This window comes from Talpa europaea, assembly GCF_964194135.1.
Source record: "Talpa europaea genome assembly, chromosome: 8".
Classification (NCBI taxonomy): Eukaryota; Metazoa; Chordata; class Mammalia; order Eulipotyphla; family Talpidae; genus Talpa; species Talpa europaea.
In genome coordinates this window covers 1639113-1663096 of record NC_140075.1, presented here as the reverse complement: position 1 = coordinate 1663096, position 23984 = coordinate 1639113, and the positions used below count along the sequence as shown (strand labels likewise).

The 23984-nt window shown below is 42.9% G+C and overlaps 1 protein-coding gene across 1 annotated transcript; it reads left to right on the top strand.

Moving 5' to 3' along the window:
* Window positions 1-234: 234 nt before the first annotated feature.
* LOC311176135 (uncharacterized protein) lies at window positions 235-23666 on the top strand (the record flags this gene model as incomplete). Its single annotated transcript, XM_084241453.1, is given in 6 exon segments — window positions 235-347; window positions 2292-2617; window positions 2620-3219; window positions 3598-3724; window positions 22698-22849; window positions 22852-23666. Coding segments are annotated over 6 exon segments (2133 nt in total).
* Between the last annotated feature and the right edge of the window lie 318 nt (window positions 23667-23984).

Genomic DNA, 23984 nt, shown 5'->3' with positions numbered 1-23984 from the left:
TGCCGGGTCCGCTCCTGGGGGACAGCAGCGCCCCGGCCCTTCTCGGGCACCCGCCGCCCCCCCCTCTGCACCGCCAGGGTGTCTCCAGGGCGCGGGCACCCAGGGACAGCCGGGCTCAGGGCGCGCCGCATCCTCGGTCCCTCGCGGCCACCGGGGGCGATAACCAGCCAGGCCTGGGCTCAGGGCAGCTGGAGGCAGACTCAGCTGGACCCGGCGTCCCGCCTGCCCGCGAGGATGCCTGAGGCCGGCTCCCTGCTGCCTGCAGCCTCCGTGCTCAGCCCGCCCCCGCCGGGAGGGGCCCTGGAGCCACAGCCCGCCAGGAGGCCGCCGGGGCCTGGCGCAGACCAGTGAGTGGCCAGGGCGGGGCGGCGGGGCGGGTCCTCAGGCTGCGCCCCGGGTGCGAGGCAAACAGGGGGTGTTGGCCAGGGCCTTGCGGGCTCCTGTGCGCCGGGCTCTGTCCTGCCCCGCGTGTGGACTCCGCGTTGGGGCGGCGCCCACCAGCGCCCTCAGCCCAGGGGCCTGTCCAGGGAGGGGGATGGATGCGCAGAGCCTCCCCGCTCCCCGAATGTGGAGACCCGGGGACACTGAGCAGGGGTGAGGACAGCTGCGCCCGCCCCGGGGACTGGTGCTCCTCATGGGGGCCCTGCGGGCGGGCGGGCCCCGCCTGTGTCCACCCAGGGCAGGCCGCCCTGCTGGCGTCTGGGGGAGCAGGTGACGCGCTCCGGGTCGCGGGGGAGGCGCAGGGCTTGGGCTCTGGCAGCTGCGGGCGCTATTGGGCCTCAGGGTTCCCTGTTCCCCTCAGTCGCTGGGGGCTGGTCAGCAGGGACATCCGCGTGTCCATCTCGCTGTCAGGCGCCCCTGGAGGCTGCACAGGAGGCGGCTGCACAGAAAGCGGAGCCTCTGTGGTGCTTCTGGGGCGGTGGGCGGGCGGGTCAGGACTGCGCGGGGCGGGTGGGGGCGGGCATGGGGAGGGTCAGTGCCCTCAAGAGGTCTCTGCCTGGTTCCTGCCACATCCATTCAGGACTAACGCTGGGGGGCTTCTGGTTTGCCCCAAGTTGGAGAGAACTTGAGGGCAACTGGAGACCGGCTACTTGGGGCTCAGGTCTGGGGCTGGGCCTGCTGTGCTGACCACCGTCCAGCACCGAGACCAGCGCCTGTCCGGGCGCGTCAGAGCTGCCGGGGCGGGGACACTCCCTGCCTTGGCCACCAGAAACGTCCCAAGTGAAGGGGTTTCTCCAGCAGCTCGTGAGGCCCAGCAGGAGGTCCGAGGCACAGCCAGGCAGGTCACTCCGTCCAGGGCGCCAGGCCCATCCCTGGCCCGAGGAGAGGGGCTCTGGGGTGTCCCAGCGGGAAGGTGAGTGGGGTGCGGGCGCCCCGTAATGCTCGGGAGCCTGTCGTCTGTGTTCTGGAAATTCCTCTGTCAATCTGGTGCCCCAGGTGGGTCCTATTGTGGCCTCTTTTCATTTCATTTCCTCACCCAAGTCCCCGTTTCCTTTTTGTATCCTTCATTATATATTCATTTCTATCCCTGGACACCATTTAAGGGAGGTTATTTCCATGTTGTTCAATTTTATATCGTTTCCTTCAGTAAAGCTAAAATCAGCATCCATAGGAATTAATTTTTAACACACAGGGTTTATACAGCCTAAGCTTCAATGAACAACTTCCAAATGTGCAGCACAGTATTAGCTGTCATCACCAGCTGTGGGCACCTCTGCATTCCTTGTTTCATAGCTGTAAGATGCAGTTTCACATGTAGCCCAGCTGTTGGGTTGAGGGGAACAGGAAATGGCCTGACTTACAACCTGTACCAGCCAAACATCCCATAGAAGAAAGTAGAGCCAGTTGCTTGGTTCCAGAGATCTTAGGGTGCTCAAAAATAATCCAAATCAAGAGAATTAACTGCTTTGCATTTGCATAAAATAAATTATTTGTATCGCATTTAGTGCCCTGTAGTTAGAAGAGGCAATTTAAAGGGATAACCTGGTAGATTCTGCTCTGTCTGTTTCCTTTAAAGGGGTGCACAGATTTCTCAGGGTGACGTTGGGTTTTTTTTTAATAACTCCACATCACCTGTTTCTCTAATTTCCTTAGCCCATTCTTTCCAAAGTAGTCTCATATAGCAACAGGTGAATGGGAGCTAGACAAAGAGAAATGAGTCTAGGTACTGGTTAGCCACAAGCAAGAAACACTGAAATGTGTGTAGTCCTCACCTGAGCTCACAGTAGCTGAGGCCAAAGTGTACACACACTTATGACCCTTTTGTCCACTGCCATTTATGTTTCCAAAAGTTGTCTCTGCCTTGGGGAGCCACGCAATCACACAGGTGTCATGGAATTCTTCCTCCTGGGGCTCTCAGAGGACCCCCAACTCCAGCCGCTGATATTCTGCGTGTTCCTGTCCACGTACCTGGTTGCTGTGACGGGGAACCTGCTCATCATCCTGGCCATCGCCTCTGACCCCCACCTGCACACCCCCATGTACTTTTTCCTGTGCATATTGTCTGTGGCTGACATCGGTTTTACTTCTGCCACTGTCCTGAAGATGATTTCAGGCATTCAGACTCACAGCAGAGCCCTCTCCCACATGGGCTGCCTCATTCAGTTATCCCTTTTGTATTTTTTGGCTGTCTGGACAGTGCACTGCTGGCCGTTATGGCCTATGACCGCTTTGTGGCCATCTGCCACCCGCTTCACTACCTGACCACCATGAACCCGCGCCTCTGTGGCCTGCTGGTGCTGGCGTCTCTTTGCGTCTGCCTTCTGGACTCCCAGGTGCACTTCTTGCTGATCTCACAGCTCACATTTTGCACACACGTCGATGTTCCCCATTTCTTCTGCGACCCCCCGCAACTGATCAAGCTTGCCTGTGAGGACACCTCCCTCCACATCATAGTCATGTATTTCATGGGGGCTATTTTTGGCGGTATCCCTGTCTCAGGGATCCTTTTCTCTTATATACAGATTGTCTCCTCAGTTTTGAGGGTCCCATCGGCAGGTGGGAGGTTCAAAATTTTCTCCACTTGTGGCTCTCACCTGTCAGTTGTTTGTCTATTTTATGGGACAGGTTTTGGGGTGTACCTTGGCTCAGCTGTCTCCCGTTCTCCTGGGAAGGGGGTGGTGGCCTCTGTGGTTTATAACGTGGTGGTCCCCATGCTGAACCCCTTCATCTACAGCCTGAGGAACAGGGATATCAAGATGGCCTTGCAGAGGCTTCTCAGCAGAAAAGCCTAATCTCAGCACCTGCCTCCTCTCTGTCTATAACTCGGCACATCAGCGTCGGCGTGTGTTTTCAGGATACTTTGGCGCTGATCAAACCTCACTGAAAAATGCCGTGTGGCAGGACAATTGCCGTGAGGTAGGACACCTGCCGTGGCCTCAGACTAGACCCACCCAGGACGCCTCTGAATGGCCTTAAACTCCTTATGGCAGATACCGAGGTCAGAGGAAGTCCTGCTCCTACTGGAGGGTGAAATGAGCCTTGAGAAGTTGTGCTTCACCCCACGCTGGGCTAACGGGTAGCCACAGTTGAACTTGAATTTTGCCAGGCCTTCCGTTCAAATATGACTGCATGTCTTGGGTGTTTTGCCTCTGTGAGGAACTCCTGAAGATCCAGAGAGCTCAGAGCGCATAAGGAGAAGACGTGAAAGAGGCGCCTTATCATCGCCCCATGAGACCACGCAGTCTTCAGCCTTACTGCCCACGCACCCCGTCCCTCCACACCGGCGGGGATCATTCGCTGGTGTTGCAGATGCTGTCTCTCTGCTCCAGATTCGCTCCCCTGCATTTCACGCTGCTGTGGACAGGACAGGCGGCCCCTGCTGCCATGGTGGCTGCCACTTGACCTGTTTTCAGGGTCTTCAGGACTGCTCCCCACACGCTGCCCTGCCGCCTCGCCCCCTCTTCCTTCTGCTGTTCCCTCAGGTGCCGCCACCACAGTGACTTCATGCCCTTTATCTTTCAATACCTGTTGATCTAACCTGTGTCCTTATCTACCCTACAAGTTGTAGTCACTGCATCAAGTGTGCTTTTCTTCCTTGGTTGGCTGTACTGAGAGAGTCTAGGAATTTAATTAGTGCTGCCGGGAGGGCCTGCAGGAGGAAGTGCCCGCGTGTGTGGCTGCCACTGTCTGCCCTGTTCTGGCTTCACAGGGGGTGTGAGCGGTGGAGCCATGGTCAGGTACTTGCGTTCTTATTGTGGCTCTGGCCCCGTGAGTCACCCCAGGGTTGTGAGTAAATCACCTTGTCCTTCTCAGTCCTCAGTGACAGCAAAGCCCTGTGTCTGCAGTGCAGGGCAGGTCTTTCCTCTCACCACCAAAAGCCTCACGAGGACTCTCCCTTGTAACCATGCTTCCTGCCCTCCTTCGTGGCCACCTGCCTTTGGGCTTCTTTTGCATCCTGGTGCACGCCCATCATGCCCTCTTTCCTTATTTTAAAAATCCCCTCCACCCCCCCCAGGTACCCTTCCATGGACAAAGGGATAGGAAAGTTGTGGATTATAGACTCAGTGGGGGCTGCACAGATGTGAAGATGAAATAGTGGTATTTGGGTCAAAGTGGATGGAACTTGACGTGATTATCTTTAGTGAAATTAAGTCAAAAAGTGAGAGATATAAGATGGTTTCCTGGACTATAAATATAAAACACATTCATACACAAAGAATAGTCTAAATCCTGAACTCAGCCAAAAGAATATAATGGTTACCAAGGGGGACAGGTGGGCATGGAGGACAGGGTGGAGAGAGAGGCAGAAGGGGGCACAGCAGGCGGTGTGGTGGAGGGTTAAAAACATTCTTGATTTTCAGGGAAATGCACATCAAAACCACATTGAGATACCACCTTACACCAGTAAGAACAGCAGATATCAAAAAAAAAGCGTGCCTCCCTGGTGGCGCAGCAGTTGAGCCCTGGGTTGAGAAGCTGCCCCAGCCTCTGCAGAGCTGGTTCAATCCCTGGCCACCGGCGAGGGTTCCACACGGCGCGCAGACCTCTCCTGCTGCCTGCTGCTCCCCTCAGCAGTGTACTTCTTCATCAGACTGCCTGTTCTGCTCTCCGCTCTGGCTCTTCTGAATTCTCTCACCCTCCCAGCTTCTGACTGTACCCATTGCTTGTATAAATAAATCTTTAAAAATCAAAAAACAAGCAACAAGAAATTTGGCAAGGATGTGGTGAAAAAGGAACTCTCCTGCACTGTTGGTGGGAGTGCAAACTGGGCCAACCACTATGGAGAGCTGTGTGGAGATTCCTCAACCTGCTAAAGATGGAGCTACGCTATGACCCGCAATTCCACTCCCAGGGATCTACCCAAAGGACACAAAAACACTGATTCAAAAGAACACCTGTACCCCTATGTTCATTTCAGCACTATTCACAATAGGAAAACCTGGAAACAACCCAAATGCCCAAAAATACATGACTGGGTCAAGAAGATGTGGTCTATATGCACAATGGACTATTACTCAGCAATCCAAAAAGATATACTCATATCATTCGCGCAACATGGATGGAGCTAGAAGAAATGATGCTCAGGGAAATAAGTCAGAAGGAAAAACAAAAATATCGGATGGTTCCACTTATAGCAGGAATATAGGGAAAGCAAATAAGACATCAGTGTAAAAAAATAATAACAGTACAAAACACAACAAAGCAAAAATGGACAATTATAAATCAGAGACATACTGCAGGGGAGGAGGAGGGAGTGGGATCAGAGGGAGGGAGGGAGGGAGGAGCACAGAAGACTGAGGTGATGGTGCACGGGTGCAGTGGGGAAGGAAACTCTATGGGGACTTCACCTGAGGGGGTGGGGGGAAGCAAATATTGTTTAAAAATGAACAATGATGTAAAAATTAAAAAAAAATAATTTAAAGGCCAAAAAAGTTCTTGATTTTCCACACTGACTTAGGATATATTGGATTTTAACTATATTAAATCTTATTTCAAGAAAGAGGTATCAGTACAAAGATATATTTAAGAGACCTATGGGGACTACTGTGATGTAAGAAAAAAATTAATAAAAAAGAAGACATATTTAAGAGCAAAAATACATTGAGAACATGCTATTTCAATAAACGTCAAACTATCACAGTTATTATACCAACATTTCACAAGTTCAATTCAAATCAATATTAAATAACAGGATACAATCTAGCAGATGCTTCTTAGAGCTGTTACCTTGTCCTGTAATCCAGCAATGTACACACTGTGTAGACAGAAAACTCTGTATAAAAGTGGACTGAAAGTTTAATAACTACAGTGTTTTGCATCCTGTAAATGTTCCATGAACACAAAATACCTGAAGAAACATGAGGGAAAAAAAACCACCAAGGAATGTAAAACCTAAACAGTCAAAACTGTTACATATTTTATTAAAAAAAATAATTTTCTTAAAAAAATGACATAAAATCAAAAGCAGTAGAAGGAACACAATGATAAAAATTAAAGCAGAAAAAAAAAATGAAATAGTGAGACAGTCCAGAAACTTAATCCAACTAAAACCTGGTTCTTGGAAAAAATAAAGTCAATACACAAACTGTTAGCTAGAATCACTAAGAAAAGAAGGGAGAAAACTCAAATAAATAAATTCAGAAAATAAAGAGAAGAAATTGCAACCGACATCTCAGGTATTCACAGAATTATACGAGATCACTATGAACACTCCTAAGCCAGTTAGTTAAATAACCTAGATGACATGGACAAAGTCCTAAAAATATATACAGCCATCTAAGACTAAGTAGGAAAGAAATTGAAAACTGAACAGAAAAATTACAAGCAAGGAAATTGAAACAGTAATCTAGACTCCCAAGAAACAGAAGTCTAGGACCAAATGGCTTCATGAGTGGGTTCTCCCAAGCCTTCCAAGATGAGCTAATACCTATCTGGTTCAAATTCTTTCAAAAATTTGAGAAAGAGGGAAGACTACCAAACATTCGATGAGGCCATCATCACCACAGTGCCAAAAACGATGACACCCCCCATATGAAAACTACAGACTAATCTCCCTAATGAACACAGATGCAAAAGTCCTCAACAAAATCTTAGTAAATCCAATTAAATAATGTGTTGAAAAGATCATGCACCACCACACACCACAGCCATGTGGGATTCATACCAGGGAGTCAAGGATGGTTTGAAAATCAAGCTATGTAATTCAGTGTACGTAAAAGGTAAGATGCAGCCATATGATCATATTAATTGATGCTGAGAAAGTATTTGAGAGGATTCAACATCCATTGTGATGGAAACTCAAAAACTGGGGGCTAATGGAACATATGGCAACATAATAAAGACCAGATATGACAAACCACAGGGAACCCACAAGGGGGAGAAAGGAAGAGCTTTTCCACTAAGATCGTGAGCAAATCCTGTGTTTCCAATGAGCAGCCTGGTCATGTGGCTAATGATACTGTATTCTGTATCTGAAAATTTCTAAAAGAGTGTATCGTACATGCTCTCACGACAAACACAGAAATAGTGGTTATGTGACATGATGGACTAACTCTTCGTGGCATCTCTTTGCAATGTATCAAATCAACACGCTGGGATCACTTGGAGAGCTGACAATGGAGCCAGATGTAGGACTTTCCTCCAATAACCAAATCTGCACCAAAAGAACACTCTAGAAAATCAGTTCTGTGTGTGTTGGTCACACCAGGACGTTCCTGAGGGCAATGGAGGTTACTGCCAGGCACAGCATGACCAGACAGGCGGACTGCAGAATTTATTACCATTCCAAGAAGCCCACAGGAGAGCGGTTAACCTGGACACAGAGGGTTGAATTGAATCCAAACAGGACTTTATAAGAGTCTGACTAGATGGGGTAAAAGTCAATGTTTTCAATCTATTTTCTCAGCATTACTGGAGTGAAGAATTGCTGCTTCTTAGAAGGGCCATCTCATTTCCATGACTCCCAGCTTTATTACTCAAAGCACTGAGAATTTAATTGGAGAACACTGACGAGGACTCAGTTTCTTCATGTATTCAGTTTTTTGTTCATAACTGCAATGAGTGTTTTCCACTAACTTAACACAGCTCTAAGGAACCCTCCAGCTCCTGTGGAAGTTACATACAGACCATGAGAGTACTTATTAGTCACAGCCCAACCTGTGCGACCTTAAGCAAGTTTATAAAGGAATGTAAGAAGTAGGAAGTTGCCACGGCATTAAGAGTAATCGAAGCAACTTTTTTTTTTTAGATTTATGTATTTATTCAATATAAGAACCGGGGTACAGGCCAGATGCGCAGCAGGGTGAGAGGATTCACCAGAGATAGAGCGGGGAACAGAACAGGCAGACCGACGAAATACACTGCTGAGGGGAGCAGCAGACGCAGCAGGAGAGGTCTGCCCGCCGTGTGGGATTCTTGCAGGGCGGCCGGGATCCAACCGCCGCAGAGGCTGGGAACAGCTTCACAGTGTGGCACTCAATCGCCTGTGCCACCAGGGGAGGCCTGTAAGCTAAGGAATTTATGACGTCACTCTTTAGGGAATAGAGGGCAGGCATGTTCTGGATTTGCCTTTGAATGATGGTGCCAACATGCAACTGGACTGTTGGCTTGGTATTGTAAAACTATTTATTATTATTATTTTAAAGATTTATTTTTATTTATTTATACAAGCACTGGGTACAGTCAGAAGCGTGGGAGGGTGAGAGAATTCACCAGAGCCAGAGCGGGGAGCGGAGCAGGCAGAAGGACCGAAGTACGCTGCTGAGGGGAGCAGCGGGCGGCAGGAGAGGTCTGCGCGCCATGCGGGACCCTCCTCCGGTGGCCGGGGAGCAGCCAGGGATCCAACCGGCGCTGCAGAGGCCGCGGGCAGCTTTGCAACCCTGCGCTCAACCGCTGTGACACAGGGGAGACCCTATTTATTTATTTTTTTTAAGATTTATTTATTTATGCATACAAGAAATGGGGTACAGGCCAGAGGTGCGGGGGTTGAGCGGATTCACCAGAGACAGAGTGGAAACAGAACAGGCAGATTGACTGAAATCCACTGCTGAGGGGAGCAGCAGTCAAGTCAGGAGAGGTCTGCTGCGCCATGTGGGTCAGCTGCCTGGTTGGGGATCGAAGTTGTGCTGCAGCGGCTACAGACTGCTTCACAGGCTGCGTCTTTTAAAAAAAAATTAATTAGTTAATTTATATAAGAACTGGGGCACAGGCCAGATGCGTTGGAGGGTGAGAGGATTCACCAGAGACAGAGCGGGGAACAGAACAGGCAGACTGACAAAATACGCTGCTGAGGGGAGCAGCCGGCGAGACAGGAGAGGTCTGTGCACCATGTGGGACCCTCGCTGGCTGGCCGGGATTGAACTGGCGCTGCAGAGGTTGTGGTCAGTCCCACAGCGCTGTGCTCAACCGCCTGTGCCACCAGGGGAGGCCCACAAGGCACGTTTTAACATCTGTGCCACCAGAGAGGCCCCTTGTAAAACTAGTTTTATGAAGAACCCGGTTATTGTCCTGTTGCTCATTGTGTTGCAGGCCTGGGAGAGCCCAGTACTGGCCTTAGCATTAATTGAAGGCGGAATGAAGTATTACGATGCAGTAGAGTTAAGAAGACAAAAGGAAATTTTCATGGCAAGCAAGTTTCATATTTGAGCACTAATGGTATAAAATGCAATTGTGTGTCAAAGCTTTCAATGTTCATGGAGACACTCTTGTACTCAGTAAATCCGGGGCACTAATGCCATTGCCTGAAGAAAGGAACTTGAGACAGGGACTAATTTGTCTTACAATTAGCCAACCTGTTGCCTTAGTGAGTCTATGTAGAAAAGAAGTTTTACTCGGCCACAAGCTTGACAGCATTGCCACCTCTGTATTTGGGTTGTGATCAAACTATTTGGAAACTTAGCAAAAGAACCTTGCTGTTAGCACCAAACGTGCTTTTTGCATGTACTAACTGACCTTTCCTGAGGCCGCACTACTACGCTATGTCTTCAAATCCATTCTTATGCCAGAATCTTATCAACATATCAGAAATTTAGGATTAGATGTTAAAAATCCAGCATAATATCTGTATATTTTCAGTATCGCACAGAACTAAAATCCCAGAAACAATGAACACTCTGGAACTTATGTGGTTTACTCCTTTAGTCAGTTTAAGTACAGAAAGCAGAGCTGTACGGCTCCTTTCCTGCTCACTTTATGTTTATACCTCCCACATCTGCAACAGCAACACATCAGCAACTCCCCTTTTTTATACCAAGTCACTCAGCAGCCAGAATGAGGGGTACTTTGGAACCCCGAAACCTATCTACTCCAAATGGGTTCTACCATCCACCACATAAAGAGCATAAGACCTTCAGTAGAACAGAATTCTAATACAGTTAGCGTGCAATGGAGAGAAGCAGAGAAAGAATATAGTTAAAATAGTCTCCCAATCAAACCCCTAAGTTCCCACCCCCTCGTGGGTCAATGCCCAGCCATACGGGGCTGGCCAGAGTGGACAGCTGAGGCCCGAGAGCTGCCACAAGTTATATGGTGGGAACCACAGGAAAGGGGCAGCAGGTCTGGAAGGAAAGGAGCAAAATCAAAATTCAAGTCAAGACAAAGTCTGCCACTGTCAGCCTCCCAGGGCTCTCTCCCAACTTCTCCGTCTCTTTCAAGGGTCTTCTCCCATGCCCCCCAAGTCCCTGGCACAAGACCAAGGCTGAGAAGCAAGTGCAGCTTCTTCTTTACAGCCACGTGCCTCCTCCAGGTATTCTACCAGCTTCCCTCCCTCCTCCTCCCTTCCCTCCCTTGTCCCTCCCTCTTCCTTCCCTCCCTCCTTCCTCCCTCGCCCCTCCTCCAGACTTGGCTGTAAGACCACATGCTATAAAGTACATAGAAGAAAACCTATGGAAAATACCCCATGACATAAACTTCAGAAATATTTTTGTGGATTCATCTCCAGTAGCAAGGAAAACAAATGAGAATATAAACAACTGGAACGACATCAAACTGAGAAGCTTCTGTAAGTGAAAGAGATAATAACCAAAATGAAGATGTACCCAACTGAGTAGGAGCAATATTTGCACACCTTACACCTGATAAGTGGTGGATATCGAAAATCGACAAAGATCTCATACAATTCAACAAAAAGAAAACGAACAACCCAATGAAAAAATGGGCAGAAAAGCTAACGAGGCACTTCTCCAAAGGATACATGTGCCAAAGGGCACATCATCAAGGAAATGCAGATCAAAACAACAATGGGATACCACCTCATACTGGTGAGAATGGCCCATATTAGAAAAAAAAAAAAAAGAAGAAGAAAAAGAAAGAAACAAGAAATACTGGCCAGGGTGTGGGGAAAAAGGAACCCTCTGGCATTATAGGTGGGTGTGCAGACTGGCCCAGCCCCTATGGAAAACAGTGTGAAGATTCCTCAAAAGGCTGAAAATCAATCTTCCATATGATTCAGCAATTCCACTCCTAGGTATCTACCCAAAGAACAGAAATATCTAATCCAAAAGGAATCCTGCACTCCTATGTTTACTGCAGCACTATTTACAACAGCCAATATAAAGAAACAACCTAAACGTCCTAAAACAGATGAGTCAATCAAGATGTGGTATATAGACACAATGGAATACTACTAAGTCATCAAAAAGATAAACTCTTACCTTTTGTGGCAAGATGGATGGAGCTGGGAGGAATTATGCTAAGTGAAATAAGCCAGAGGAGAAAAATAAATACCAGATGGTGTAACTTACATGTGGAATATAGAGAAACCAAACAAAGGATCAACTAAAGAGAAGCATTAAAACCAACCCTTGAAAACTGACTATAGATCTGAGGCATTCAATAGGGGAGGGGGATAAGAATGGGGTCAGAGAACAGTGGGCTGTGGTGGAGGACTATGTGTGCTTTGGTGGTGGGAGAGCTATGATGACCACACCAAAGAGAGAAATCCTATAATGTCAAAATATTAACAAAGTTGTAAAATAATGGTACTCTATTAATAACAAATAAATAAATGCATGAGTTTTAAAATGATACACTATGTGAACATTGTCATTTAGTGAAGTTAATGCTGAAAGTCTATTTTTCTGTATGAAAATTTCATCAGTAGAAACACTGAGCTGGCTTATTAATGTGGTGAATGTGTAGTGTACATTGTTGATCCATTAATAAGCCCTAAAATCTGTTCTGATAAGTACTTTTCATTATCTCATTTCAACTACCTTCTCAGCTTAAGTACTTCTGTTATCATGATTCTACAGATGATGAAGTTTACTAAAAATATATTTAATATCCTCAGGATTGCTGTTTGATGACCAGGACCTCTGCATTTACCAGATTGCCCACAGGCTGTCCCATTTGTCTGCCCTTCCCTCATTACTTGTGTGTGTTTGCCACCTTACCCTACCATCTCACATGTAGCTGAAGTACATGCATGTCCCCTGATCATTACATGTGCCCATCTATGCTTCTTGTAACCTCTTTTAGACTGAAGTCTATTTTACCTGATATAAATATGGCTGCCCCTGCCTTCTTTTGGCATCAATTGCTTATAGAATTGTTTCCCAACCCTTTACTTTCAATCTATGTTTATCTCTGGAACTGAGAGTATTTCCTGGAGGCAGCAGGGGGTTGGATATTGTTTTCTCATCCAATATACTATTCTGTGTCTTCTTATTGGTGAGTTTAGTCCATTAACATCTAGGGTAATTATTGATATGTGAAAGTCTGCTATTGACATTTTATTCATCGTTCGTGGTTCTATTCAATGCCTTGTTTAGTTGTTCATGTTTACCCTCTGTTGGTTTAGATGTTAAATCTTCTTTTTGTATTTCTTGGAGTGGGGGTTTACTGTTAGCAAATTTCTGATTTTGTTTGTCTGAGAAGGTTCTTATTTTTTTCCCTCATAAAGAAAGGAGAGCTTTGCAGGACAAAATATTCTTGGCTGGCATTTTTTTTTAATTGGAGTTTTTTTTGAATATGTTATTCCAGTTTCTTCTTGCCTGCAGTGCTTTTCCAGAGCAGTCCAATGAAAATAGGGGGATTGCTAAATAAGAGGAAACAGGCCCAACATGGAGTCACTTGTGCTAAACCCCATGTAAACAAAATCAGATATAATACCTAAATTAATTGCAGTTTCAAACCTTTCCAGGAATGTAATATCTGATTATGCTCTCATTGGACAGTAAGCCATCCATCACATTAGCCACACTTATAACTGAAAAATTATTTGTATAATTATGGTATTAGTGACTGCCTCTTGAAAACCTCCAGTTTAACTTTGACTCTGTCCTTTTTAACTTCTGGGGATATCTATACTACTTTCCTTTCTTTATCATGTATATTCCACTACTTGTATGAAATATTATAATTTCCAACATCATGGGAATTTGGAACATTTCCAAATCTTTGAATTAAAATGAAACTTACCCAAAGATCCATACCAAACTTTTAAAGATTTGGTCTATCCTTGCTACTCCTGTTTCCACACTCTCACTCTCTTTAATCAACTCATCAGAAGTTTTTCTACCACCATTACAATTGTTTTTCCTCATATCTGAGTAAACTGAAATTTTCTGTAAATTCCAGGAGATATTTACATCCTCCAAAATCCTTGTTTCTTCAGTAGCAATGTCAATAATGCAAGCTTTCCCTTTCTTAAAACAGTGACCTTTCTCATGCATGTAATTTCCTTACAATGGGATTCTGAGGGTCAGTGCTATCATCTGTTTGTAACATTAGCATATCCCTCAGGGAGAAACTATTAAAAACTTTTAAATAAAACTGTTATTCTATAATTATAATAACAATTAGGACATCATCTTAAGAAGTTCTGGAATACTTCCTTCAGTGAGATAAAGGAATTTATTAATCCTAATGAAAATGACTTTTTGACTATAAATGTTTGAAATTACCAGATAAAGAAGGAATAACTGAAAGAAATTTGCCTCTCTCTGTGTCTGTCTTCAGGGAAACAGTAAGTGGCATTAGTTTTGTTTCTATTATTCTCTTCCTACTCCAGGATGCCTAATTGATTAAAGAGCAGAATGAAAATAGAACAATTTACTTAATGAGGCATGCTGACAATTTAGGCTTCAGGTACTGAAAACTTTAAACAACACTCAGTGTATCCAAAGCAAACAAACATGGGTCTCTAAGAATTACAGATTATGAAATCCTCACTGGAGCATTTCCCTTGTACTTTCTGAGGGAAAGTCACTGAAGGAGAGAGCTCCAGAAGTTACTCAGGGACTTTCATGATGACATCTGAAGAAGCCCGTGTCTCCTTGTAATGATGGTGGTGGTGAAGGGATGGGGGCGGATAATTAGACTACTGTGATTAGGTAGGATACTAGGGACACAAAAGCAGTATTTCTGAAAGTGTAGGCTCCACATCTGCAACATCTACATCTCCAGGGATCTTGTTAACCTTGTAAATTCTTGGCTTTCATCCCAGATCTTGTAGACCAGAAACTTCAGGGTCAGGCATAGCTATTTGAGTTTAACAAGCCACCCAGGTTAAACTTAAGCATTTTTTAAAATTTAAAACAACTGCCCTAGGGGATTTCTTGACATTTATGATGAAGGACTCTTTCAAGATTGTGTCTTCTGAGGTTTGAGGGCTTTCAATCTGCAGCATTTAATCTACAAATAATAGTGTCTTTTATTTTAATTTACATTGCTATGCCTCTTTCCGTATTTCACCTGATGTATTTGTTTGAATTATCAGAATAATATTAAATAATTATGGTTCATAGTAGCAATCCTTGTTAGTTCATTAGTTGGTATTTCTTAATGGTATCATTTTCAGTTGATCACTACATCACTTTGAAAAGACACTATTTATTACTTTAAAGATACATTCCTCCCACATAAATATGTACAAACCACCATTTGCATCAATAATTTAAAAATTATCAGATGAATTTTTCTTATTATTGAACTCACCATTTTTTGTTTTGAGATAGCTATGCAATAAAGAAATATAAATATATTTCCTAAAATTAAAGCATTTAAAATTCATAGGATAAGATCATGTAATTAATGCCACTAAACTGCACATTCAAAAATGGATAGAATGGTAAATTTTAAAGTATATGTTTTTATCACAATTATAAAAATATATTTTTTTCTTAAAAAGAAAGAACCAGGTATTTTGTAGTTCTGAAAATCAAAATGATAAATGAAGCTTAAGATTTATGAGAGTGCTAGGGAATTTGCATGAGTATAAATTTGAAAGGGCCAACTGGGAGAATGTGGTAATGACGTTGTAAAGGAGATGCCTACATAATATGGGATTTAGTCTCAAAAACTCAATTTTCTATGAAGTAACTGTCACAGATAAAGATGAAGGAAATTTACCATTTTGCTCAGAGAAAATAAATTTTGATTATAAGACCAAAGTAGGACATACATTACTTGGGTTAAAATCTTGGACAAAATTGGGCCTCCCCTGGTGACACAGCATTGAGCACTGGGCTGTGAAGCTGCCTGCAGCCTCTGAAGTGCCGGTTCAATCCCCGGCCACCGGCAAGGGCCCCACATGGCGCGACAGACCTCTCCTGCCGCGCCCGCTGCTCCCCTCAGCAGTGTATTTCTCCAGTATGCCTGTTCTGCTCCCCACTCTGGCTCTGGTGAATTCTCTCACCCTCCCGTGCTTCTGACTGTACCCAGTGCTCATATAAATAAATAAATAAATCTTTAAAAAATTAAAAAAAAATCTTGGACAAAATAATTCTGCATTAGGGACCATAGTTGACTATTAACAATGCTGTGTTTATATCCCCTTTCTCAGCAGACACACAGACATCTGGGAGACAGAAACCAAACAATCTTTTGTAACCCACCCCTAAGAGCCAAAGTCTCTCCTCTTTGGAGTGTTTCTCTCTTTATACCTGGTCAAACTGCTCAGGAAGCTGATCCTCACCCTCATGATCATTTCTAGCTCCCACCCAACTCTTATGTACATTTTAGGAGAGACTGTCTAGATCCTTCTTCCATCCCTTTATTTTCTCCTTTGTAGACATCTGTTTCACTTCCACCACCCTCACTAAGATGTAGAATACATCTAGGCATGGAGTAAAAATACCTCTTATCTAGACTATCTCACTTAGGTGTACTTTTTAATATTTTGCGGGACTAGACAACGTTCTTCTGACCTTGATGGACTATGAACAATTTATGGTTCAACATCATCAAACAGATCAATGTAACTTACCACACAACAGAAGGAAAAAAAAATCATATGATCATATTAATGCATGCAAGAAGAAGTATTTGACAAAATTCATCATCCACTGATGATAAAAACTCTTTAAAAATGGGGACAGAAGAAGCATATCTCAACATAATAATGGCTATATATGAGAATACCACAGCTAAAATCATACTCAATGGTGAAAAGCAGTAAACTTTTCCTCTAAGATCAGGTCCAATATAATAATGTCCACTTTCATCACTACTATTTAAGATAGAATTGGCAGTTCTAACTAGAGCCATTAGGCAAGAGAAAGATATAAAAGGAATAAAGATTGGGAAAGAAGTAAAACCATCATTACTTGCAGATGATATTATAATGTACATAGAAAACCCTAAAGACTTCACTAAAAGTACTATTAAAAACAAAATAAATTTTGTTTTCACTACAGCAGTGTCAGTTACAAAAATCAATGTATAAAAATCTATTTCATTTTTACATGCAAACAACTGAGATGATGAAAAAAATCAAGAAAGCAATCCCATTCATAATTGCATCCAAAACAATTAAATATCTGGAATTAACAAAGGAGATGAGAGACCTCTACAATTAAAATTATAAGACATACTGAAAGAAATGCAAGAAGACATAAAGAAATAGAAAGGCATCACTTTCTCATGGTTTGGAAGAATTAACATTGTCAAAATGATCATCTCATGCAAAGTAATATACAGATTCAATGCAATTCCCATCAAAGTTTCAATGACATACTTCAAATAGAGACAATATAACTGAAATTCACTTGGAAACACAAAAGACCCCAAATAGTCAAAGCAATCCTGACATAAGGAAAAGAAAAATGAAGGTACCGCCCTCCCAGACTTTGGATTATACTACAAAGCTATAGTAATCAAAATAGTATGGTATTGGAATGAAAACCGACACACTAACTGTCAGAATGGAAGTGAGAGCTAGAAGCAAACCCATAACTTATATGGACACTTAATTTATGACAAATAAGCAAATGGAGAAAATAAAATCTCCTCAACAGCATTGGGAAACTAGACAGCTACATGCAAGAGAATGAAACAAACCATTAACTAATATCACATTTAAAAATTATCTCAATAATGATTAAAGCTTTGAAGGTAGGACTTGAAATGATAAAATACATAGAAGGAAGCCATAAAATACAAAGATTTAAAATACAAAGAAAAAATTCTCCACAGTGTTGTTTTCAGTGATATCTTTGGGGACTTGATTGCAATGGCAAGGGAAACAAAAGCAAAAATAAAACAAAAATAAAATCTCCCTCCTAAGTGGGAGAAAATATTTGCTCACCATACATAGTTTAGATCTACAAAGAAATCAAACAACTCATTAAAGAGAAAATAAATAACCCAACTTAAAAAAATGAGGAAGAGATAACACAAATAGGCAACAGACTTCTGAAATATATTGCTCATTATAACTTATCAAAATCACAGTGAGATACCATCCCACACCTTTGAAAATTACCCATATCAAATAGGCCAGAACACGTGTTGGTGAGGATATGGAGAGAGAAAATATACTTGTGCATTGTTTGTGGTAATGTAGACTGCTTCAGTCACAATAAAAAAACCAGTACAGAGGTTTCTCAATGATTTGGAAATAGATATATCATCCAGTGATTCCCCTCTAGGTATCTCCTTGAAAGCTGCAAAAAGATAAATATATAGTAAAAGTATTGGATCTATAACTTACAAAGGAAGCATATATATTAAAATACAAATGTAAAATTAACAAAAACCATAAGAATTTGTTAAATGAAACACATAAGATGAAGATGTAAAATGAGACAAAAAATATGTTGGAAGCAAAAATGCAAGTCTTTGGAATATGTCTAAATTTAAGTAGTTAGTACAAAGCAGAACATAATACACAGTTTGGGTTTTGAATGAAGACTAGACTTTCACTAGCAACCAAAAGCAGCCTATACAGGTGTTGGAAAATAAAGGTGTACACCTGAGACTTACAGAAAATAAAAGCAAATTTGTAGATTAAGGAAACAAAATGGCAGCCACCATAGCAGAAGGTGGATAGTGGTGAGCAGATCGGGTGAGGGGGCAACTGTATAGTGGTGGACGAAACTAGGCATATGTTGGAGATCATGATGTGCAGACACGGAATACTATTCAGCAATCAAGAAAGATAACCTCATGCCATTTGCAGTAATGTGGATGGAGCTGAAAGGGATTATGCTCGGTGAAATGTCAGAAGGTAAGAGAAAAATATTAGATGGTTTCACTTATAGGGGAAATATGGGGAAACCAAACAAAGTATCAGGAAAAAAAAAAGACAAAACCAGCAGGCAAACTATAAACTGGAGACATTCAGCAGGGGAGGAGGAGGGAGAGGCATCAGAACAGGGGAGGGAAGAGCACACCTGTGGTGATGGTCACAGGTGTCTTGGAGGAGATAATTTTATGGGGACTACACCTGAGAGACGAAATCAAACATTGCACAAAATGAACAATGATGGAAATATATACATGTGTATACATATATAAAAATATATATTTCTCACTATAAGAAAAAAAAAGTAGTCATATGTTGTAATGGATATAAACTAGATTTACTGTGCTGATTGTTTCCCATCAGATACATATATCAAGCCAGCTTGTTGCACACTGAAACTAATAAGGTAAATGTCAATTCTATCTCAACATTTTTAGTGTTGATCCAAATAACTCAATGGATGGACTGTATGAATGCTGAGCTTCATCATCCAAATTCTCCTTCAGAATTAATAGTTTATTCCAGGGGCAGGGAGCAGGGCACGCATATTTCTTGCTATGGGCAGCACAACTGGCAGTCAGTGACCCCTTCCCAGCACGGTGCTGCCCTGGAGGCCCTTGGGCTGCTCGCAGTCACAGACTTGAGCACGGCGGGTATCAGTGCATGCCCATGGCCGGGGGACACGGTGGCATTTATGATCAGGGTCAGTTATCTTGACCAGGATGGTGGTGCCTCAGCTTGGCATGAGGAACTTTAAGTGCCAGGCCCCAGCAGAGCTTAAAGGTCAGTGGGGTTTGTCCCATCTCCAGAAGAGCTCTCTCTTTGGGAGTGAAGATTTCTAAAAGCGCAGAGACCAGAGTCACAGGGCCTGGAAGCACAAGCTCCCCCAGTGGTTCACTGGGAGCCATATAAGCTGGCTCCGCTTCTGCTTCTAACCCTTGATTGATGAACCCGCAGAGCCCATGAATTGGAAATATAGGCAATTGATTGTTACTGATTCAGAGCACACGCGTCATGGTATAAAATAGGTAGACATTTCTTGTATATTCAAATGCCCACGCTAAATACTATCATTCTTTTTGAAATTATTTCTGTTCCCATATATTCAATTACTGATTTTTAAAAACTCTTCTGTAGTTCATCTTCCCTTTATACTATACTTTTGCTCTCTTCTCCCTTCCCTGACATACTTTACAGGTGGTTTATATTTGCCATCTACAGTTCTCCAATACTCACCCTTCCACCCACTGTACCTGGATTATTTATGCCCCTACTCCTTTAGAGGACCCCCCCACCCTTAACAACAAATGCATCCATATCGCCAGCAAGTATCAAGAGCTCTCTGGCCTCATTTTGGGAGTCTTTTGAAAATGAAAACTAGCAACATCTCTGCTTTTATTCAAGTAGACCCTCTTCCCTCTACTTGGCGGACAATTGCTATAAAGTTTCCAAAAGACTTCAAGGGAAGAATGTAACAGGAAGTTGATGTGAGTTTGGTTCCTGTAGAAATTGAGCTTTCCCGATGGCAATGCCTTGTAACTTTTTGGACACTTTCTAACATTTGAGTCAAATCCAAGAAAGAAAAAATTCTCCTTAAAGGAAATAAATTTATTTCCCCCTGTGGCTGCTTGCACAGGCATGACATTGGCTGAAAGTTTTCCAGTCCTTTCTATTTTGAACCCAAGGGAGGAGAATTATTTAGAGGGTGGAAAGACAATGGGGCAATTTATTTAATTAAGAGTTCTGAAAATTCCAACCCCTGAGACTGAAAAATTTAAATGTGTTCCTTTTACCCCAATTTAAAGTCTGATTCCAACCAGATGGAAGCACAGTTGGGCTTTCAGAAGCAGGACCGAGGACAGTTGCTTCTGGATTAGCCAGCACTGGGTGAAGATGCCTCCATGAGGGGTAACAAGAAGTAAGCGGGGGAAAGAAAGTAGATGCTGGACTTGACCTCCAGAGTGTGACTTCGGGACAGCCCCACATTTGTTTAGTCTACAAAGGGGTATCTGTGCTCACTTTCTATTGAAATCAGCCTTTTCTAGCTCTTGTTGTTTTCTTCTTTACCTGGACCCTAGAGTACCTCACCATGAAGAGTGATTTTCCAAAAAGTATTCACCTGTTCTCTGCCCCTTCTCATAACTGTAGGCTCCTACCAGGTTCCCTACGCCCAGCCAATCATTCAGCAGTGATACGCCAGGGATGAGGTTTTCTGGTGCATTCCTATTGTGGTGGCATTATTCTATTCTATTCTATTCTCTGACTAATTTTTCCAGACTTAACCTGCTGAGTGTGTAACTGTTCTGTCTTGACGAGGTGTTGCTCATTCACCTTTGTATTCATAATCTCATCTTTATTATGACTTTTTCCAGATGTTTGGTACTCAGGACAATTTTCTTTTCCTATTCTACCAATCTCTTTCAATACATTAAATGGTTAAAGGTAGTGCAGTGTGCCTTGGATTATTTATACACTTAGTGCACATATTTCAGTGTTTTAAGGTATGTTATGCTGTTGACTGCAATTTTAAACCAACCATTCTTTACTGGGTTTAGAAGCTGTCTTTAAGCTTCCTCATCTGTTGAGAAGTTCCCCCCTGACTGCTAACCACATTGATGGATTATATTTTGTCAGATGCATTTTACTATTGGTTAGTATTTCTCCTAATTGACCTACTTTTCTGATGAGCTGTGCTAACATACGTTGTAATATTAAAACAGCTTCCTATTGCTAGAATGGTTATTTCTTGTTCATGATGTATTATTCTCTTAAAATAGATACATATGCATTTTATTTAATTTTTACTTTCTATTACTGGCCTCTCAAATCAAGTCCACAGTGCACAGGACAAAGACAAATTATGCTATCTCAGTCCAAAATATTCGCCTTTTCCTTATTTACTCTGAATAACAATTATTCAACCTTTTCACAGTGAAAATAATTATATTTCTCAGAAGCCAATTTTGGCCCAACTCATCAAGAATAAATTAGTCCTCACTGATTTTTCTTTATTTATTATAATTCTACAAACACTAACACCATCATACCCATTTTCTATCATGCATGATGTAAACATTTATTTTCTATTCCTATATTGGCCTTTGAATTTTTAGGATGATTTTTTGATTTATGAAATTTTGAATATTTTATTGATCTGTCATTCATAATTTTTTCCATTTAGCTCCAGTGACTTTGATACAGAGTATTCACACTCAGGAAGATGGACCCTCGAGCATAGACTCTCATGATGCTGTGTTTTACTTTAATGGTTGTGTTTCCCTCTCTTATTTATGTGGTCCAGATACTTTTCCCTTTGTTTTGGAAGAATCCACCTGTCTGAAGTCTCCAAAGAGGAATTATTGGAATTCCATGGCTTTCAAGCAGGTAACACACCTGTTTTGTGTCATCCACAATGGCTGCTCCACGCGATAAAATATTGACACGGGATAGCCACACAGGACAGAGTTACTGTGGTGTTAACAACAGAGGCTCACATCTATCAAGAGTTCACTCTATGGCATAGGAACTCTGCCAGGAAAACCACATAGATCATCTCAACTCATTCTTTCATCGTCTTACAATGTAGGGTATGATGGAGGTGATGTGGCTGCAGTGAAGTGAGGTTAAATAACTTTCTTCAGGGCACAGAGATAGTTAGTAGACTGTCATTCTATTCCCAGAAGTCAGATTCAAGTTCACATTTGCTAAATCATACTTTATGCTAGACTTTAGGAGAGTTACATATCAAAAGTAATTATCATAAAATAACAATTAGATTAATAATAATAGCATAACAGTTATAGTAATGGTAAGTGTTACTACATACTGATTTCCTACTGTACATGGAGGCATTTTTAATTTCAAAAAGAGAAAACCACATCTTTTGGAAGATAATAAGTTACAAGAGACAGCACTCACATGAATAGGAATCATCAAGTCATATAATTAAGGTTCTTGGGGTTGAAAACCCAGGTCTAAATCATGTGACAGAGTTACTGAATGATGGACTCACAGAGATGATCATGGAAAAGACCTCAACGGTTTGTATGATTTCAGAAGGGTTATAGAAAAGAAGTAAATGGTTGAGGTACATAGACTCATATGGGAGAATTATAACCAGTGAGCATAATCAATGGGCAGTTAATGAAAGAGAGAGTGTTGTCTGCTAAATCATAATAGCCCAAATTATATAAATTTAAATGGCTGGCAATGACTGAGTGAAGACCAAAGATGTGATTAGCTAAGGAGCCAACTGACTGTTGATTGAACATGCTTTTGCCTCTCTCCTCAGAAATCACAGGAACTACTTGGAAACAGGAAACCACACAAAAGCCTCACAATTCCTGCTCCTGACTTTCTCTGATGACTCTGCCCTGCAGCCCCTCCTCTTTGGGCTGTTCCTGTCCATGTACCTGGACACTGTGCTTGGGAACCTGCTCATCATCCTGCCATTGTCACGGACCCCCACCTGCACACCCCCATGTACTTCTTCCTCTCCAACCTGTCCTTTGTTGACATCTGCTTGACCACCACTATCATCCCGACGATACTAGTGAACATCCAGACACAGAGCAAAGACATCTCCTATACAGGATGCCTAACTCAGATGTATTTCTTTTTGCTATTTGCTGGACTGGACAACTTCCTCCTGACCATGATGGCCTATGACCGGTTTGTGGCCATCTGTCACCCCCTGCACTACTTGGTCATCATGAACACGCGCCTCTGTGGCCTCCTGGTTTTGTTGTGCTGGTGCATCATTTTATGGATTTCCATGTTTCATGTTCTGTTGGTAATGCGACTGACATTCTGCATAGACGCAGAAATTCCAAATTTCTTTTGTGATTTAGCTCAGATTCTCAAGGTGGCCTGTTCAGACCCCTTCATCAATAACATCTGCTTGTATGTGGCCACCGCCCTGCTGGGCATGTTCCCTTTCACCAGGATTCTCTTTTCTTATTCTCAAATTGTCGCCTCTTTAATAAGGATGTCCTCAACTGGTGGCAAGTACAAAGCCTTCTCCACCTGTGGGTCTCATGTCTGTGTGGTCTCCCTGTTCTACGGGACAGCCCTGGGGGTCTACCTCTCTTCTGCTGTGACCCATACTTCCCAAAGAAGCTTAATTGCTTCAGTGATGTACACAGCAGTCACCCCCATGCTAAACCCCTTCATCTACAGCCTGAGGAACAAGGATGTGAAGGGGGCCCTCCCTGGTGGAGCTGCTCAGCAGAGCGACCTCTTGTCACTGACAGATCCCTGACCTCAGAGCCAGGAGGGCACTGTGACCCCCCCAAAGGTAAATAATGCATATTTTAATATACTGATTTGTTTTGCCCCTAAAGTCCTGTTTTATTTTAGTATTCCCCAAACACATATGTCTGCTTTTATTTGGTTTTGTATTAGATTCTTTTAAACACCTTCAAGGATCTCATTGACTTTTCTTCCCCATATACTATTCATAATTTCCCATCATTGTTCAGCCTCTTGCAGCCGTTCTAAAGTTTTCTAACTCGAGATTCAAAGCACTTATTATACTAGGTGCTGACATCCTTCCCCCAGTGAATAACCTTTCCAGTAT